Genomic DNA, 17,510 nt, shown 5'->3' with positions numbered 1-17,510 from the left:
TCGGTAATCATGTTCTTTGTACGTGGGGGATATGCATGCCCTTCAACTATCTTCTGCTGTAAATTACTTTCGACGGCTAAGCGATTCGTCGATCGACCCGGCTGAGAGGGCGGCGCCATAAAAACTCATCGTACAATAAAAACAAACATTTCAGTCGCATTCGTTCTGTCGTGCATACACTCAACCAAAAATAGCTTTGTTTTTTCTTTAGTTTCAGATCTGATCCAGAGCTTTTTCAATTTCCTCCGAAAAAGACATACACCACAAAAACACAAAATGGGATAAGGCGAGAATTTAGCCGCCAGCAGTGTGAAATTGTGCCTACGCAGGCTGCAATTATCGAAATCAACGGTCCACTCGGTTAGGGATAGCAGGGATGCCGGTAACAGAATAGCCTGAAACCCAGTGAGTGGGCTCGAAAACAGTTCTCTGGTCCCTGGGGCCAAGTGTTTCTTAGAAAGGTGTAGAAAAAGAGAAACAACATCCTTAAAGAGCCTCTTTCATATTCACCGGTGTGTCAAACAAAGCTGAACTTGAGTCAGCCCAACTTTGGCCTAGCGCAATGTATTAATTCGTAATCTATCTAACCTTCACACAAAATCCCATCCTCCTACACCAGGACAGAGTCAGTCGGGTTGCCTGCCAGGCTAATGCGTCCCAATCTGCCGAGCTACCGCGCGAGACAAGGCCAATGCAACAGTCATAGACGAGGGCCAACAGTCATAGACGAGGCAATGCAGCAACGGCATTGGCCCGATTAATCACTGGACGTGCCACTCTCAATGAACTGACCCTTAGTCCTTATTGCATGGTGTGCACAATAAAAGGTCCCAGGTTGGCCGTCATATTGCACTGACCTGATTACCCCTCTGCAGCGAGTGTCGACCCCAATACGCTAACTACAGTGGTTGGAGAACTGCATTTGTGCGCTCAAGATTTCTTCAGTGGCATAGACGCTTTTACAGTGCTGTTATCGGGACTTCCCAGCAGCGTTCACAACGTCGGCGTTGTGCTAAGCAGAAACCTCTTGGCCGAGGAGTCCGTGAGCTGGCGCTCGGCTTGGTGCCTGCTCCACGTGCAGATGCCCATTTAAAGGGAAGAGACATAAATAATCGTCACCGGCAGCGCCTGCCTCGGGATGTCAATAAAGGTCACGTCGCTTCAGTTCTCCTCTGGACTTCGGTGCAAGCATGTGCATGTATATTTGGACAACTCCCAATGAGAAGGCGTAGAAGGCTCGCCGAAGCCGAGCACAAATGCCTGCCCTCGCTGAGCTGCCGCTGTCACTCCTTCGCACACCGTGGAGGAAAGCTGCGGATTTTGAGCATCCAAGATTGGCATCTTTAGCATCCCCATCAGTCCCTGCAAACTGCTGGTAAACATGGCCACTGGACTTTACTTGCTCGACACGCGTTTGGACGACTTTAAAAGCAGCCAGGAAAGACCCATTATCTGGCAGCAGCTTATTGCAGCGTGCATGAAAACCACACCCGTTTCAGGTGCAGTGTGGACAGACACTGTTCAGGCACCCCGACTGTTTGGCGAGAGCTTCTCAATCGAGCTCTCGTTTGTGACCTAGGCTTAGAGCTTTTTCCGCATCCTCCTCCTTGCCCTGCCAGCCGCAGACTGAGCAGCGTGTGAGGATTAAATCTCGGGACTCGTGCGGGTGCAGGGGAGAAGGCCTTGCAAAGCGCATCACACACACTGGGCTGCACACAGGTGTCCAGGTCCACCTTCATCTTTTCTATTTTACATTCTTTAGAAAGCTAACGCAAAACATAAGTAAAACAAACTCCTCGTGTAAAAAGTGGCTACGAAAAAAAAAAAAAAAAAAAAAAGCTTTGAGCAGAATGGCAATCTTATGTCATGACTTGAAAAGCTGCAAAAATATGAAATTACCAACAACACAAAAAAAGAAGCTCCAGATTAGATAGAGAGGCTTTAGGTACTCTGGAGAACAGCAATGCCATCACCGAAAACGGTTAAGAAAAACACAATAAAAAGCGTCTGCTAACACAACCAGTCTCCTCTACACAAAAATGCCTACTCAAACACTCGGTGAAGTTCGACATGTGCAAGCCTACACAAACCTTGAAAAAGTTGCCCAAATGCACAGCGCTTCGCTAGGTTCCAAGCGTGCCGCATTAGCACTCTTAGGTAGGGCCTTGCATTATGAAGAAGCAAGCGCATCTCCAGCTTGCGTCTTTACAGACGTGCCGAGAAAAAAACGGCTCTAGTAGGCGTCAGAACAGACGGGAAGGGCTATGCACCTTTGCTGATCTCGCGAGAAACACCACCCAAGTGGCACTGCTCTAGGTGAAGCAGTCACACTAAGCTGCCTGTCCTCAAAATTTGCTCCCTCTTTTTCATAAGGAGCCAAAAGCGAACCTGAGACAGATTTCTTGAGCAAACAGCTCACTCACATAAGATTCTACAGCAAACACAACAGTGCACAAGCACACACACAGAGAAAGCTGGTAGTGAATGGAAAGGTCATGCGTGCGACTGAATAATAAAAAGAAAGCATTTATTAGAATGCGTAGCGGGAAACATAAATATTTATACTATATTTGTCAGTCAGCCAATCTGTTAAGTGCCCTGATCCACAAATCATTACCACTGTACTTACTTCCCTGTCACGTGATATGTTCCCCCAAGAATAGATACTCCTAAGGGTACTAGAACTGGTAGTATGCTGACAGACTGAGTTTGTCCACTACTTAATCGGTCCTGAGCCCATTGGACCAGTCTCTGGTTGTGGGCCCGCAACCTTGTGCAAAGGAAGCAGCCTAACGAGGCACAGAAGCAAGGATGAGAGTGGGAAAGGACACCCAGTGGAGCACCAGAGAGGCGGCAAAAGCATGCACCGAAAAAGCCGGGGATAGTAAATAAAAAGCCCAAATACCTGAGTGTACATTTGTAATCCGACATCAGCACTTCCTCCCTCTGTCGCCTGGTGTGACAAACAGCAGGAGCATTCGCTCACTTAGTGCGTCCTGGGACACGCAGCTAGCACAGCGCACACAATCAACGAGATCTCGGAGGCCGTCTGGCCACTCAGGGGGCAAAACAAAGAAGGCACACACTGCCCCCGCGACATGCAGAGACGACAGGCACTAAAGGAGACGGCAGCGAAATGCTCCCCGGACTACGTTTTCCGGTGAAGCTCCCAGCAGCCGGCCCTAGAAAGCGTCGCAGTTGTGTTCCCACGCAAGCCGGCGTGAAGCAAAGGCACGCCAACAAGCAGCCAGCCTTTGCGACACGAGACAAAGTACAAAAGCCCAGATGCGTCGCGAAGCACCAAACATGCTTGCCAAGTTTATGCCGCCTTCATCGTGATGAGTAAAGTCGAGCGAGCGTCGATTCTTTCCAAAATGCCAGAAGGCAATGTAAAAAAGTAAATGAATCGTGTCTGGCAATCTAGCTTCGTCAAAGAATGTTAAAGCCATTCTTCTTGGCGCAAATTAATCTCTGTTTTTTCCACTGCACTGCACAAGATTCCACACCATTTCTGAATCATGCGCATGTATTGACATGCACGCACAATACTCAATCCCCAGTTCCAGTAGGCTTTTAACGGTAGCCCATTTCCTCTGTTACAGATCAAGAAATGCAGTACAGGCTCTTCCACAAAAGCCCTCTTTCTGCTTTAGCCGAGCCAAATGCTGGATGCCTCTTCTCCAGCAATCGCCCTGCTAAGGTGGAAAGAGCAGAGGGCTTTGCAAGGAGAGATTGTACTGGGTGCGTTAAGTCCGTGCTCCTTTGCTCCTACTCTGAGCGCAGCAACTAAACGGAGCGTAGGGTATGGGAGCATGACACACCGAAAATATCAACTAGCCGCATGAGCAACTTCCATTGCAGTGTTAGGACCAGCATCTCATGGACGGCAGAAGCCAAAATTATTTCCGAGATAAATTAATTAAGGCCTCTGCGGAGAGGCAGAGTGTAAAGTAAAAAAGACGGTGACGTTAGGAAGTTCTACAAAGCTTTAATGTTCCTAAAAAGATTAGAAGACTCGCTTCGAGTGTATATGAGGAAAGTTACCTCGATCAATCTATTTATTAACTGTGCATGCTGTTCAGATTGAAATGAAAGACAACATTCTTGAACTCGCTTGTCGACGCAGGAAACTATGAAACTTGCCAGATGTACCGTGGTTCTGTCTTGCAGCACGATGTGCCACGCCGATGCCGGCACACTACCGTTTTCAATTCGTTTTCAGGTGAGATGCACGAACAAACGTTTTCCGGAATGCTAATTGCTGCCTTGGCTTTCAAATCAAATCGTTTTTACCTTCTAGATTAAGCATTATTCAACTGAAAAGGGGCAGCGGTCTACTGTGCCCTTCGTCTCGACATTTCCGCCAGCGCAGTCATCTTGTTTGTGGACATGATGTTACGAAGCACGAAGAAGTCACTAGCGCTCCTAGAAATACTCGGTGCATGAAGAGCGCACTGGAGTGTCAGTCTCTGCAGCGCTCCAGTCTGTTTAGTGAATGAAGTGTCGAACGCTTGCGCTACGGAGCACGGACTTAACGCACCCACTCCTTTCCTTAACCTTCAACAGGGTACAGAAGCAGTGAACGGTAGAAGACCACTTGACAGCATTGCTGCATTAAAGTGCATCCTGCAGACATACTTATGTCTGCATGATGCACTAATAAATAAATAAATGGCACACATCATCAAATCAAAGCCTGCTCTACACGGTGCCCCTACGGTGTCAGTGCTTTAAAAGATGCATGACTGCAGCGCTACAAAAAGAGGCTGCAAGTAGAATGACATTGCACAGCAGGCAGAAAGCAGAAACAAGAAGCGTCTGTCAACAAAATGGGATAGAGTGAAGGGAAAAAAGCCCCAAAGAGAACCCACCCACAAAACCTTCCTTGGCATCTTGATTGCCCCAGTCTCTGCTTCCTCCTTTTTCTTGTTTAGGGCAAATTACTTTTGAGAGGAGACACTTTGTCCACACTTAACACCTCTCATCAACTTTTATCCAAAAATGTGCACTCAGCACAGGGGATAACCTTTTACGACTGCTTGCTTCTGGAGCTGGGTGCTACAGAGGATGCGCAGGTTCAAGTTAAAAGGTGTAATACGGCAAAATCAATTGGTTCACAGAGTGAGACAACAGTAAGTCAACAATCTAGGATGCAGGAGCTTTATTTCCTAATTGTCCTTGCTCAACTAGTACGAACCAGGTAACTGACACTGGGCTCTCCGCCAAGACTTGTTGCAACTTCCAGAGGTGGTTTGACCTCTGGTCAAACCACCTCTGGAAGTTGCAACAAGTCTCAAACCACCTCTGGAAAAGTAAGCCGGCAGCGAAGAGTGCGTGCCTTCAGCGTAACAAGATTCTTTCTCCCTTTTCCTCCCATCTTCCGCACGTGCCAGCCCCTATAACCACTGTGAGGGCACCCCCCAAACAGATAACTGGCAGGGAGCTCCGACAGCCATATCAGAAAGGGTGTCTCTGACACCAATGGCTAACACCTTTCGCGCAAGCAGATGAGAAGCAAGCTAGAGGGCCGCAAAGGGGGCAGCGAGACAAAAAAAGGTCTTGGTGTGACGAGCAGAGACCAGAAGCAACCTGACGCGATGCCAGCCCCGTGGAAAAGAAGGGGAAATGGGTGGGGAGGGAGAAGGTACAGCTACAGCATTGTCGACAAGTCCCACGAAGAGAGTGTGCAGGAAACACTAATGGTAAGCCCAATCAGTCCCCAAATTCAGCACATGCGTCTTGCGTAAGTTGTTTGGGTGTATTATGACCTTCTTTCGCGGTCGTCCCTTATTTTCTTCCTTCTCACTATAGCGTCAAGTTAAATCCTACAAGCAATTTTCTTTTCTTTTTTTCTTACCCATGCATGGAACTTTGACAGACTCTAAATGAAACCTGCAACATAATTAGTAAGAACTCGTTGCCAAGCTGCATTTCCTCTTACTGAGTAGCATCTACTGCCCATCTGCAAAACGAGTCAACGATCAAAAAGTCCGGTTCCATATTAGGATGTACTCTCTGAAGATAGAGCGTTCCAGCCAGAAGTGAACTGTCGATTAGACTGTGTGGGGGTTTGCAATAGGCCCAGAAAGAGTTTCCTGCACGTCCCTCGAGCGACGGTCGACAACGCCAAAGGGGAGAGTGTGGGAGAGAGAGAGAGAGAGGAGGCGTGGTGCCTACCATAGCGGCAGCTGCAGCGGCGGCGCCTGCCCGGCTCTGCGTGGCCTTGAGCTGCGCCTGAAGGTGCGGGGGAGGGTGGAAGTAGCGGCACTGGTCCCGCGAGCAGCGGCCCTTGACGAAGTCCATGCACACGGTGACGGCGCCGTCACCACTGTCCACCGCCACGTGCTCAGGAGGGTGGCCAAAGCGGCACTCCGTCTCAGGGCGCTTGCATGTGCCCCGCTGGAACTCCCGGCACACCTGGGACCCCGATCCCGAGGAGAGAGACGTTGGTCCCCTGGAGGTGCCGCCCCCTCCGCCTCCAAGCCCCGCCCCCCACCCTGTCCGATGCCTCCCCAGCTCAATCTGCACATACGAGGCAGCTTCTTCCTGCTGCTCTGCTCATTCTTGTTCCCGGGCAAAGAGAGCGGGGCTCTCGCTTCAGAGGGACGACGTGTCAAGAGTGCGATTGGACCATGCCATAGAGCAATACGAGAACTGCAGTACTGTTCCCAGGTGAGCAGCCAATGCAGAAGTCCCACACTGAAGGAGGAAAACCAACGTAGGGCAACCAAGGCCAATGGAACGCCAGTCTGAACTGTTCAGCGACATCTGTCGGCGAAGTGATCCTACTCGCTCGTCCGGAAGGCTAAGAAAAGAGCCGTCGCAGAGAAGGGAACGTCCGTAATGAGACTTCAGTTGACGACCTGGGTGGTGTTCTTGGTTTTCTGTTGGAGACAAACTGTGAAGCAACGGCGGGATCAAGTCAGCGGCAGCAGCGAGGCGTGTGCGACAAAGCCATGCTTTTGCTTGCCTCGCACGCGCGCAGCGGCAAGCGCAGAGTGTGCACGCGGAGGAGCGTGTGTGCAGTCTACGTCGGCGCGAAGCCGTCGGCAACACGGCCTGCGACAGCAGCGGACAGGACAGACTAAGGCACGAAGACGCCCCAGAGAAGGGCAACATGAAAGCGCATGATGTTCAAGCGCCAGAGACACGAGGAGGGGGCGAGAAAAGGAGGGAAAGGGGCTCTTTCTAGACTCTCACGCTCGGCAGAGCGCCTCGTCGTCGCTCTTGCCTTCGTCTCAAAGGCTGCTCAAGCCAGAAAGTCATTTCAAATTACACTTCCCACGCAGTCTACAGCTGCACGTAACTAAGCAGAACCCTAAAATGGTACCTTGTGCTTTCTTTTTTAACACACAAAATTATCTGCAAGGTTCTTTTACTTTAGGGCTTGCCTTTTGTCTTCACTTCAAGTCTTTCTGAGCTTCGTGCTAATGTCGAGTCAGAAAAATGGTTTTTGATGGCACTTCCTCACGAAAGCTAGCTCTAAGCCCGCAACTATAAACTAGGCCACAACTCCTATTTGTGACTTCGTATAGTGATTCTGATTATTCTAGAACCACTAGCCGGAGATGACGTGCCCAAAAAGAATGATCAAGCTTTCCGGAGACTTGTCGGCTCCACAACCGGTGTGCAGCCATTCCCATCTGGGCATGACAGACCAAGCTTCCTCCCTGTCCCAGACGCCAACCAAGCGCCCAAGACATCCAGGCCATGGCATCACGATGCACTTTTGAGCAATTGCCTATAATTGTTTGATTTTACGCTGCAGTCATTTCACTAGAACACGCAACAAGGGTATGCCTTCCTTATTAACAGCTTCAAAAATTTGCTCACAAAGTCCCTTGCAACTCAACTTAAATGATGATCACTTCAAGTAGAGTATGTACCTAGAACAGAAATAGAGAGGTTAGCACTTGCAAGGCTTTTTCTTTTTATGAGAGAGCATGGAACAACTTATGAATGCTAGAAGGTACATTTTAGGTGCACAAAATGAGCTACATCCTGCTTTGTTATCAACCACTTGTCCAGAGTCAAAAGTGTTTTGCTGTACTGATAATTAATTTATTTGATACAACAAACTTCTATCATTCCCCAGCAATAGCACCCCTTGAATAAAGCGGGTTAACCTGGATAAATAAAATAAATAAATACAGTCGAACCTCGTTATAACGAACTAGCATTGCAAGGAGAAATTTGTTCGCTATGTGCAATATTCGTAATAAAAGTACACACAAAAATCAACGCGAACGCTCCTGCAACCAAGCCTGCACAAGAACGTGCACAGAACTACAATATAAAAACACGCTATCGCGAACCTCAAGATCCTTAGCTGTCACTGAGCAGCAAGCATTAAGAAAATAGATCGGAACCTGACGATAACAATTTGCAACACGAGAAATGACGTTAGCTGGATCCATGATTCCATTTATTTGAAGAAAGACGTGAATTTGGGCTGGTGCCTCTTCACAGAGTTCTGAAGAAAGAAGTTCTTCACAGTGGCCATACACGAGAGCACCTTCCCCACATCAGCAGTTTTGGCAGTGGAGAGCTTCTCCGAATGGAGAGCTTCTCCGAATAATTGCGCAGTTTCCGGACCATGTCTGCGGTGTCTGCGCTATTCGCCCGCGGCTCTTCAGTGTCGTCTTTGCTTTCGTCATCCTCGCTGTCACTGCTGCTGTCATTGCCGGGCAACACGACACGATCCACAATTTCTTGATCGGTAAGTTTGGGCGCCACAACCAAGTTGTCGTCGGCAGAAACGAAATCCTCAAATGAGACGTTCGGCAGCTGCCAGGTTGCCTCGTCGAGTCGCTCTGTAGGGTCTTCGGGCTGAACCTCATCGGCGGGTGGTACGAAGCCTGCGTCCACAGGTTCTTATTGTCGACCGTCTCTCGTCGTTCCATGGCCCAGACAACATTTCCAGTGACGTCTTCATGTTGATGGCTGTGGATCTCTGCTGGTCAATGTCAAAGACGAGCTGAGTCACCAAATGCTTTCGATAAAAGCACACCGAATGACCGCTTTATCCAGGGGCTGGAGGACACAACTTGTGTTCGGTAGCAGGAACATCTAACGGACTGCCTTCAGTGGAGTGGCCACCTTGTGCGCGGAGCGGTTGTCCAAAAGCAGCGAGATCTTCCTGTGCTGCTCAGACATGCCCTTGTCAAAAGCCACCAGTCAGCACTACTTCCAAAACGTGCAGTTTTGCACATAGGGCCATCTAAATTTTCTGAATTTTTTATCTTAGGATAACTTTTTAAAGATATTTTTCTACTTTTTGATAACTTTGATAATATTTTGTGACACGAGAAAAGCAGGAATTGCTTTGCTATAACTGATAGCGCGTCAGATCTCACGGTTTTGATTTCGTTATATAACTAGAACTCGCGTCCAAATGAAGCATGACCAACCAAACTTCGTTATTAGTTCCCTATATCCGTTATTTCACTATATCAGTGTTCGTTATAAAGAGGTACAACTGTATGTAAGAAATTATTAAAAGTGAGGCAAGCACACCATATTTTGCTTCAACCTTGAGCCATAACAATAGTACTACCTAGTTCTTTTCGGGGTGTTTTTGAGAAATTTTCAAGGAGATGACTAAGGCGCAATCGCTGCTTTTAATGCAGGCTGCAATCCTTTTATTCATTGACTAGCTTCATCATTAAGCATCACCAAATTGTCCTGGATCAGAGTTTGACAATGATATATAATAAATGTAAGATTTAACAATATTTAAGTTAAAACAGCATGGTATACCAAACATTAAAATTATGCCAAAGGCAATGAGCCCTAATTTTCATGTTGCAAGTTCTTGCAAAAATGCATAAGAAAACTATTAGGCAAACACTACTTGCATCGAGGCACAGGCACAGAGTAGCTCATCTCAAACACCTAATCCACAGGTTCCTTTCCAATAAAACCGATTGATTGTTGACTGGAGTCGGGCTTTCCAAAAGCCAGATACAACACTGAACAGCAGATCACCCTTATGAATAGATTTGTCTGCAAAACTTGCTCACAATACGCAATGCTTACACTAACCAGACAACAAGACTCGGCTTCTGAGGATTTGTGACTTTCTCAAAAAGTAGAATTCCGTGCCGAAATACTTATTTTTGGCTCTGTTGCCGCGCTATTGTAATCCCAGGCAAAATATGATGTAACAATGCTACCCCAAACTGCCAAGCACCCTGCTTTTGTTAGGAGCATGGCACAATTGCAGAGGCCTGTTTTCAGAAAATTAGTTCTGCAGTTCCCAATAGCTTCAAATTATGTGAAACATAACCTTGAATAGACTTCGTACGGTACCAGGTGCAACCCGCCAGACAAGGAATGGTGCCGACAGAAATGAAGTGGCCATTCTACGAGCAATAAAAGGTGCTCACCTCGAGTCTGTCGGTGCGCGCCACCTTTTGTGGAGAAACAAGCGACGCCGGCATCACGCTGAGTGGTGCTGCGTCCGCCGTCATCATGCCGGGCAGGCAGGGACTGGGCGTCAAATAAGGCCCAAAGGACGACGCTGTCGGCATGCTGGTCAGGGCAGCCATGTACGGGTTGGTCGTGGCCTGGAGCAAGGTCACTTTCATGCAACAACACACCGCTGCACAATGGCACAGACAAGAGAGAAACACTAATGGAACCACTTTACACCTTTAAAATGAGACAGAACTGTAAATATGCTCCTACCCTTGTCCCATTCATTATGCATTTAGCAGAAATCATTCGGGGGAATTTGTGGCTGTGATCCCTTGACCTACACATGACACATGCTGGTCAGCAACCTTGCGAATAAAATATGTGCATAACAAGGGTATAAAATGGTCCAAGTTTATTCCCTGCAGAATGCACTATAGAATGTAACATTGTGAAAAAGCACCACGGTGGTCGCTAAGTCTGGCAGACACATCTGCAAAAAAAAAATAGGAGACAAGCACGCACAGCCTGAGACACGTGCTCTAGCCACTTGTTGTTTCAACAGGGCCATGGTTCACTGAGTGAGCTAGTTACTGATTATAAAAGTTTATTAAATAGAAATTTATTCTAGCACAGACATAATGTTCTTTACATGCTCACACTATACTCCAATCACGCTTAAAAAAAAACACTGAAAAGAAAAGAAATATTTTTTTAAACAGTCTGGTTGGGACACGCATATCAAAAAATAAATATTACGCGAAAAAAAATTTTTTAGAGCAATATTGAGTTATTGACGGAGTGAGATGCGATTTCGTCGATAGTTACCTCCCTTTCCACTTGTTTTCTCTCTCAACATTTCAGGTCAGTGGAGGAAAGGTGGATCGGCTTGGCCATCACATTGAGGTGGAGAGAGCGTATGACCATCTCTAGAGGTGGAAAGAGTGTATGACCATGTTGTGACGTCATGGACTTTGCGCGCAGAATTTAAAATAAATCTCGTGCCATCAATATCGCTCTAAAAGAATATTTTTTTCGTATCAAATTTATTTTTTGACATGCGTGTCCCAACTGGACTGTCTAATAAGATCTTTTTTTTTCTTTTCAGTCTATTTTTAAGCTGAGACTGCAGCCAAAGCTACAAGCATGAGCTAGCCTGCGCTCCTAGCTTTGAGACGTGCACTTCTAGGGCGAGCGCTTGTCCTGTGGAAGAATGCTTTATAGCGCCGACCTGGAGCTCTCGGGCTTGTGGCACTGGCTGCAGTCTCAGCTTAAAGGGACATGACACCCCCCAAAAGCATTTTTTTGTATTTTTTGCCGAACCATCCATTATGGTGTCAGAAGATTACCCAATCAATATTTTACTACTGTGACACATATATTTTTAATAAAAATAAAAAAAATAAAATAAAAACATAACTGCTCCAAACTGAAACCGAAGCTGGAATGAGGAGGAAGAGGAAATATAGAGGAGGAGAAGGATGTCAAAAACCACAGGGCTGTGCAACTTTTTTCTTATTATTCAATGTTTTTGCAGCTTTTTAGAAGCATCAAAAACTAGTTGTCATATTTTAAGTCCATTTCTGGCATTGAGTTTGTATCCTTGATGACCCACGACTTTGATTATTTGTGGTGGTTGTGTCTAAACCATAGAAAACGGCATGTGACCACAGAGAAGACAGTGAGTGCGACTCAAACCAACCGGTTCTCGATCGGTGTTTTTCGGGTGGAAAGAAAACGAATTTCGAGCCATAAATTGTGTTCTGGGTAGTTGGGCTCTCATATGTCATGCACAACTAAAAACCTTGACGAGCATAAATACCCTGTCAGTGTCCCTTCAAGGGTGAACGGAGTATAGTCGGCGCTTGTCCAGTGTCCTCGTCCCAGTTGTTTTTCACTATCAAGTCCTACCAACTCAGCCAAATGTACATTCAGAGAGGCCGATAAAACAGCCATTGCAATTCAAGAACATGCTGCACATTCTTTATCTAAGAATTATTTTTCTCTTTCCTAGTTTTTTTTTTTTTTTTTACTTTTATTTTTATGACTTTTGAGAAACCAGTGTGTGCCGGAACAGGATTTTCTATTCATCATGTTAAAAACCACCATTGAGTCCAATTTAAATTTCAACTGGTACCAATTAGAAACAGTGGAATTCAGTGGATACTGACTTCATCAATTTGTGATTCCAATTGAGTTTATATTTTCAATTGTTTATGCCAAATGGAATCAATAAAATCTAATTGGCACCGAGTCAAACAATTGGTTCTTCCAGTTGGGTTGCAATAATTCAATTGGTTATATTAATTGGAATCAGCTGATTCCAACTACCGTATTTTCGGGACTACAAGTCGGACTTCCGTATATTGAGCCATTTTCGTGGAAAAGTTGGGATATAAGTCGCACCTCTTTGCACGGTTCACGCGATGAGCTTTTTGCCTTACGTGCATGGGTATCGCGAAATCGGAGTTTCACGCAATCGGCTAGATCGCACATACTGTTTGACGCACAACTTTGATGTTTCGATTTGCGAAAAATGCGCATAGCACAGTGCTGTCTGGCAAGGGCCATTGAGTGTTTCGCAACAAAAGGACGTAAAACGTGCAAAATGAGAAGGTAGTCTGCTTTATTCGAGCGTACACATGATGAGCAAGAGCAAAAGAAAGTTTAATGTGCCAGACGCTCACGAACGAGGCTTTGAGCCACTTGGTCTAGCCTAGGCTAAGTCACGGAGACGACGCGAGCATCGAAGCGCAGACAGATAGATAAATCTTCACACAATACTTTGGGTACTACTAAAAGATCGGCTAGCCACAATCCTTGCTTTTACATGTAGCAACACGGCTGAAGCAAGGAAGATAAGAACTACTCATCAAATGGAAACTAAGAAAGATGCGATAAGATTTCCTGCAACCCAATTACCTTTCAGTGTTACTGAACTGAAATAAAAGAATACAGAACCATGGCTGAACTAGGCAATGTAGATCTGACGCTTTAAAAGTTTTATTCTCAGGCTTGCCTATCCACATTGAGCTGCTTCGGGGAAATCATAAAATTTCTCGCTTTCTGAGTCAGTTATGAAAAGTGTAGAAGAGTGTGGCGACAGCAGTGACTCCTGGAAGGGGCAACATCACCCATGGCTACGCGGTTACGGTGCTCTACGAAATATAGTGCACGGAGCATAAAAAAAAATTAAGTCGCACTGTGAATTTATAAAAGAATGCATATAACTTGCATTGTTGTACAAGACGCATCATAAAAAATGTTTCAAACAAAACGCGACATACCCATATCGGAAAATACGGTATACAGAATCAACCAACTGGTCAGCTTAAAATTGGGTTTCAGATTTTCAACTGGTTATCTCAAATGAAATAAGTTCCCAATTGGCCTATCTAATTGATGATCCGAATCAAAATGATAGTACATTTTTGCTGTTTTTTAATTGGATAATGTGTACTATTGAATAATTTGCTTCCACTTAATAAATAATTTTTGGTGGGATTAAACTAAGTTATTGGGGGTTCCAATTAAAACATTTTTGTTCAGCATAAAGTTGCAACCAATCTTTTCAATATCAAGTACAAAAAGAAAAATTGAGAACATTAGAAAGAAAAATGTGTTGCTAGAATTGGTGGGAATCGTCAGTGGCGGCGGTAAACACGGGGCAAAGATGGCGGCCACGAGGATGCGGGGAGCATATGAAGTACATGGCTCTAATGGCTTGCATGGCATCCGTGGCATGGTTGCAGCAGAGATTGTTATGTTGTGTTTTATCGCTGTAGAGTGCTGAATGGTGCGATGATAATCATTTCGTTTAGCCTGCAAGCGCGAAGGATGGATAACAAACGTTTATGGGAGCAAGGTAACAAAAGTTTTTTGTATCTTTTCATGCTTGCTGAATTGCAATTCAGAGATTTCGGCCCATCAGATCTGCTGAGAAACTCATAGCTTGATATTCAGTGTACAATGCGAGCCTGAATCTAGCTTTCCAGTAGAAAAATTTCCAGACGGCTATTAGTTTGAAAGTCTTAATTTGTTACGCAGCATAACAAGTATCGGTGAGAAAAGGTATGCGTGTGTTAAGCATTTCAAAACTAAACTACAGATTGCTGAAAGCACTCATTTGCCAAATTTACAAAAATTGAGTTTTGCGATTCAAAATTTATGAAGCAATTTTTGGGGAATTTTTAATGAGGGGGTGGGGGTCATTTTCCCCAGAAGTTGCTGACGACATTTTAATAAAATAACAGTAGGTCCTGAAACCTTGGCATCTCATCCAAAGCACCACAGTCGGCGGGCTCTCTGCAATCCATGGTTTCCTCTTGAGATAAGATACTTATTAATTCACCCAAATACCCGGCACTACACATAATGTGACCAAGCCCATTCTTTGACAGAGTGCTTGTGTTTAAGTTCCAACACAAAAATTACAGCTTTCAAAAGTCGCAATTGTTGTGTGGGAAGTTACCGATCTCAAATTGTGTGTGTTGTTGATGAAGCACTTGAGTGGTCGCGTCTGTAATTGTAAATCTGGCATCTAATCACCAGAAATAGAATCATTAAACTGGTCACTTTTCCCCTAAATTTGGTTACTAAAGCATAGAAGGTAACTACTTAAATTTTTGCTGGATATGCGTTTGGGTCACTTATGCCAAAACAGCACAATTTAAATTATGATGTAACTAATTAACCAATATAGGTATTCTAATGATCCATTTTTTCAGCCTTTGGCAGCCATACACTCAGATTTAACTTGCGGTCTTTCATCTTTCAAACTCTATGTGGATGAAAGCTGCACAAAGCTTCTGCGAGTAGGTCACCTCTTGGATACCTGCTTAGTTAGGTGCGTACGCATGCAAGAAAAACAATTGGAAATTTTAAAACATTCAGGCACTAACAAAGATGCCCTATTTTTTCTTGTATCTTATTTACTATATTAGTTACCTAAAATTTGATCTCAACTTTGCACAACCCCAAGTTCAGGCCTGAACTATAGTCATCCTATTTTGACAAAAGGTAAATTTCTTTGCAACTTAAAGATAACTAATAATTTATGATCAGAACTTGCCTTTCAAGACCTGTGGGTTTTTAATTGTCCACACCCGATTCCTTTGCTTTTTAAATTAATGGTAAGGTAACAAGAGGCTGTGACATACGCGTCCAGGTGAAGAACCTCTTTGTGATTAACTAGGACAAGGAAACATTCTGAAAGGGGGTTATACTAAGACGGTTCTATGATTATGGAACTACTGCTGCAACAATAAGATTCTGAATGCCTCCAACAGGGCGCCAAGGAACTGATAGCAGACGACAATGTTGGTTTCAGATGTGAGTCTAAGCGGAAGTGACATCAGATGCAAGAAGCCTATAACATAAAAACAACATATCAAGCAGTGCATAAAACATTTGACAGATTGTGTAGCTGTCTAGGTACCATAACAATAGCAATTGGAAACACTGAGCACACATTAAAGCAAGCAAACATCATCGCTTAGGTGCATTTCAATAGTTTAAACACTCTTTCTCCATCATGCAAACTGTAATGCACAAGCTGCTTATGATGAAAGTTTAATTAACAAGTTGACTGCAGTGCAAGTTTCATACAGTACTAGTGCTGTGGTGCCAAAGAACTGCTCTGCTGGTAGGGCATACCCATGCAGATCATAGTAAGAACATACCATAAAGTGAGCAAGTGCCAACTCAAAATTTGGCGATTGTCACGAAACCATGAGAGATGGGCACTTGTCCGGTCATCAATTTTACAGAGAAATGTACTGTGCATATTTTCTCATATCTTACAAATTTGGGAATGGGCGCTTAGTGCGAGATGGGCGGATGCGTGATATTCTATGGTAAGCCACAATCAGCTTAAAACCTTACACCAAGCAGTTAGTCTTTTATAATTTTTTGTATTCAGCCAATGGTACCTCGAGGGTGCCAATATGAAATATCACTCACACCACATGCGACTCTGCTCTATTCCAAAAAAGCACACTGTACAAAAATGATACCATGAATAAGAGTGCAGCAAACAAGTTAATTAGAGAGAATGATGAAAGAGTGCTTAAGAACAGTGGAGTTATGTGCAGTGCACAACAAGGGTGCCCATGGTCCAATATGTGAAAGGTGCAATAGCACATCCAGCACAGCTAAATACAACAAACAGCCGCACACATTCCACAGATGACTATTTCTTCAGAATTTCTCGCTTTAGGCCTCAAAGAGAGTAACGACGGAAACACACAAGCGCGGCTTCAGAAATCTCAGTCATTCTGATGATGACTCCTGTGTCCGAGGAGTCGGTAAGTCCTTCACTTGGCCCCCAATTGTGATATCAAAATGGTTTGTTTCAATATCCCTACAGATGCATGAAGTTGTCTTTTGCGTAAGGTTGTACAATGTAATGCAAAGAAAGGAGAGAATGTATGAAGTAATAATGGCCCTCTGTATGGGATTGGATTGTAATGGTGTTGATTACAGAAAGAGACGTTAACCTAGAGGTTTCCATATAGCGACTAGACGGGAAAATACAGAAAAAGTCTCCTACCTTTGCAATCGCTGGCAATGGCAACAGCGTGTGATAATAAAGAGGAAAAAAAAAAAAAAGGTTCAAGCGCATAAGCCTTTTAAAAATGAGCCAACAAAAGGGGGTAGGCAAGGGAAAACACAAGTTGGTCCACACCAGCCCTACTCACTCTGCCTCCGATGGTCATAAGCAGACAACATAGATAAAACATTCCAAGTCCTGCACAGACACAGGGGGCATGCTATCCCTTTGTTGCAGGCACTATCGGGCAGGCATGCACACAACCACAGGAACGAATGGGAGAAACATGGAGTGAAATTGCGTCTGCCGACTGGCGGTGCTGGTTCTATGCTGAGGCGAGGTTGCCGACCCAGTGCCATACTTCAACCAACCCATCTCACTATGGAGGGATTAACCCTCAACTCGTGAACCCCGAACTTGGCCGCACCACCAAAAACGGTATACTTTGTTGGGGAGACACTTGCCAGATCGGTCTCAAATGTCCTGCACCGAGACACCGAAGGATTCGAGATCAGCAGCAAAATCAAAACAGGTGATTTCGAGG

At 45.1% G+C, this 17,510-nt stretch overlaps 1 protein-coding gene across 1 annotated transcript in view; it reads right to left on the bottom strand.

Moving 5' to 3' along the window:
* The window catches only part of LOC8043049 (muscleblind-like protein 1), a 246,785-nt gene that overhangs the window by 20,574 nt on the left and 208,701 nt on the right, over window positions 1-17,510 (bottom strand). Inside the window, exons 3-5 of the mRNA XM_040502515.2 lie at window positions 10,389-10,568; window positions 6,178-6,417; window positions 2,906-2,953 (exon numbers count right to left, since the gene is read on the bottom strand). Of these exons, the coding sequence (XP_040358449.1) occupies window positions 2,906-2,953; window positions 6,178-6,417; window positions 10,389-10,568 (468 nt within the window). The remainder of the gene's footprint in view (window positions 1-2,905; window positions 2,954-6,177; window positions 6,418-10,388; window positions 10,569-17,510) is intronic.

The sequence above is a fragment of the Ixodes scapularis genome, unplaced genomic scaffold (assembly GCF_016920785.2).
Source record: "Ixodes scapularis isolate PalLabHiFi unplaced genomic scaffold, ASM1692078v2 PGA_scaffold41__6_contigs__length_2269736, whole genome shotgun sequence".
Taxonomy (NCBI): domain Eukaryota; kingdom Metazoa; phylum Arthropoda; class Arachnida; order Ixodida; family Ixodidae; genus Ixodes; species Ixodes scapularis.
The sequence above is the reverse complement of the archived record's forward strand: the minus strand, read 5'-3'. Positions and strand labels throughout refer to the sequence as shown.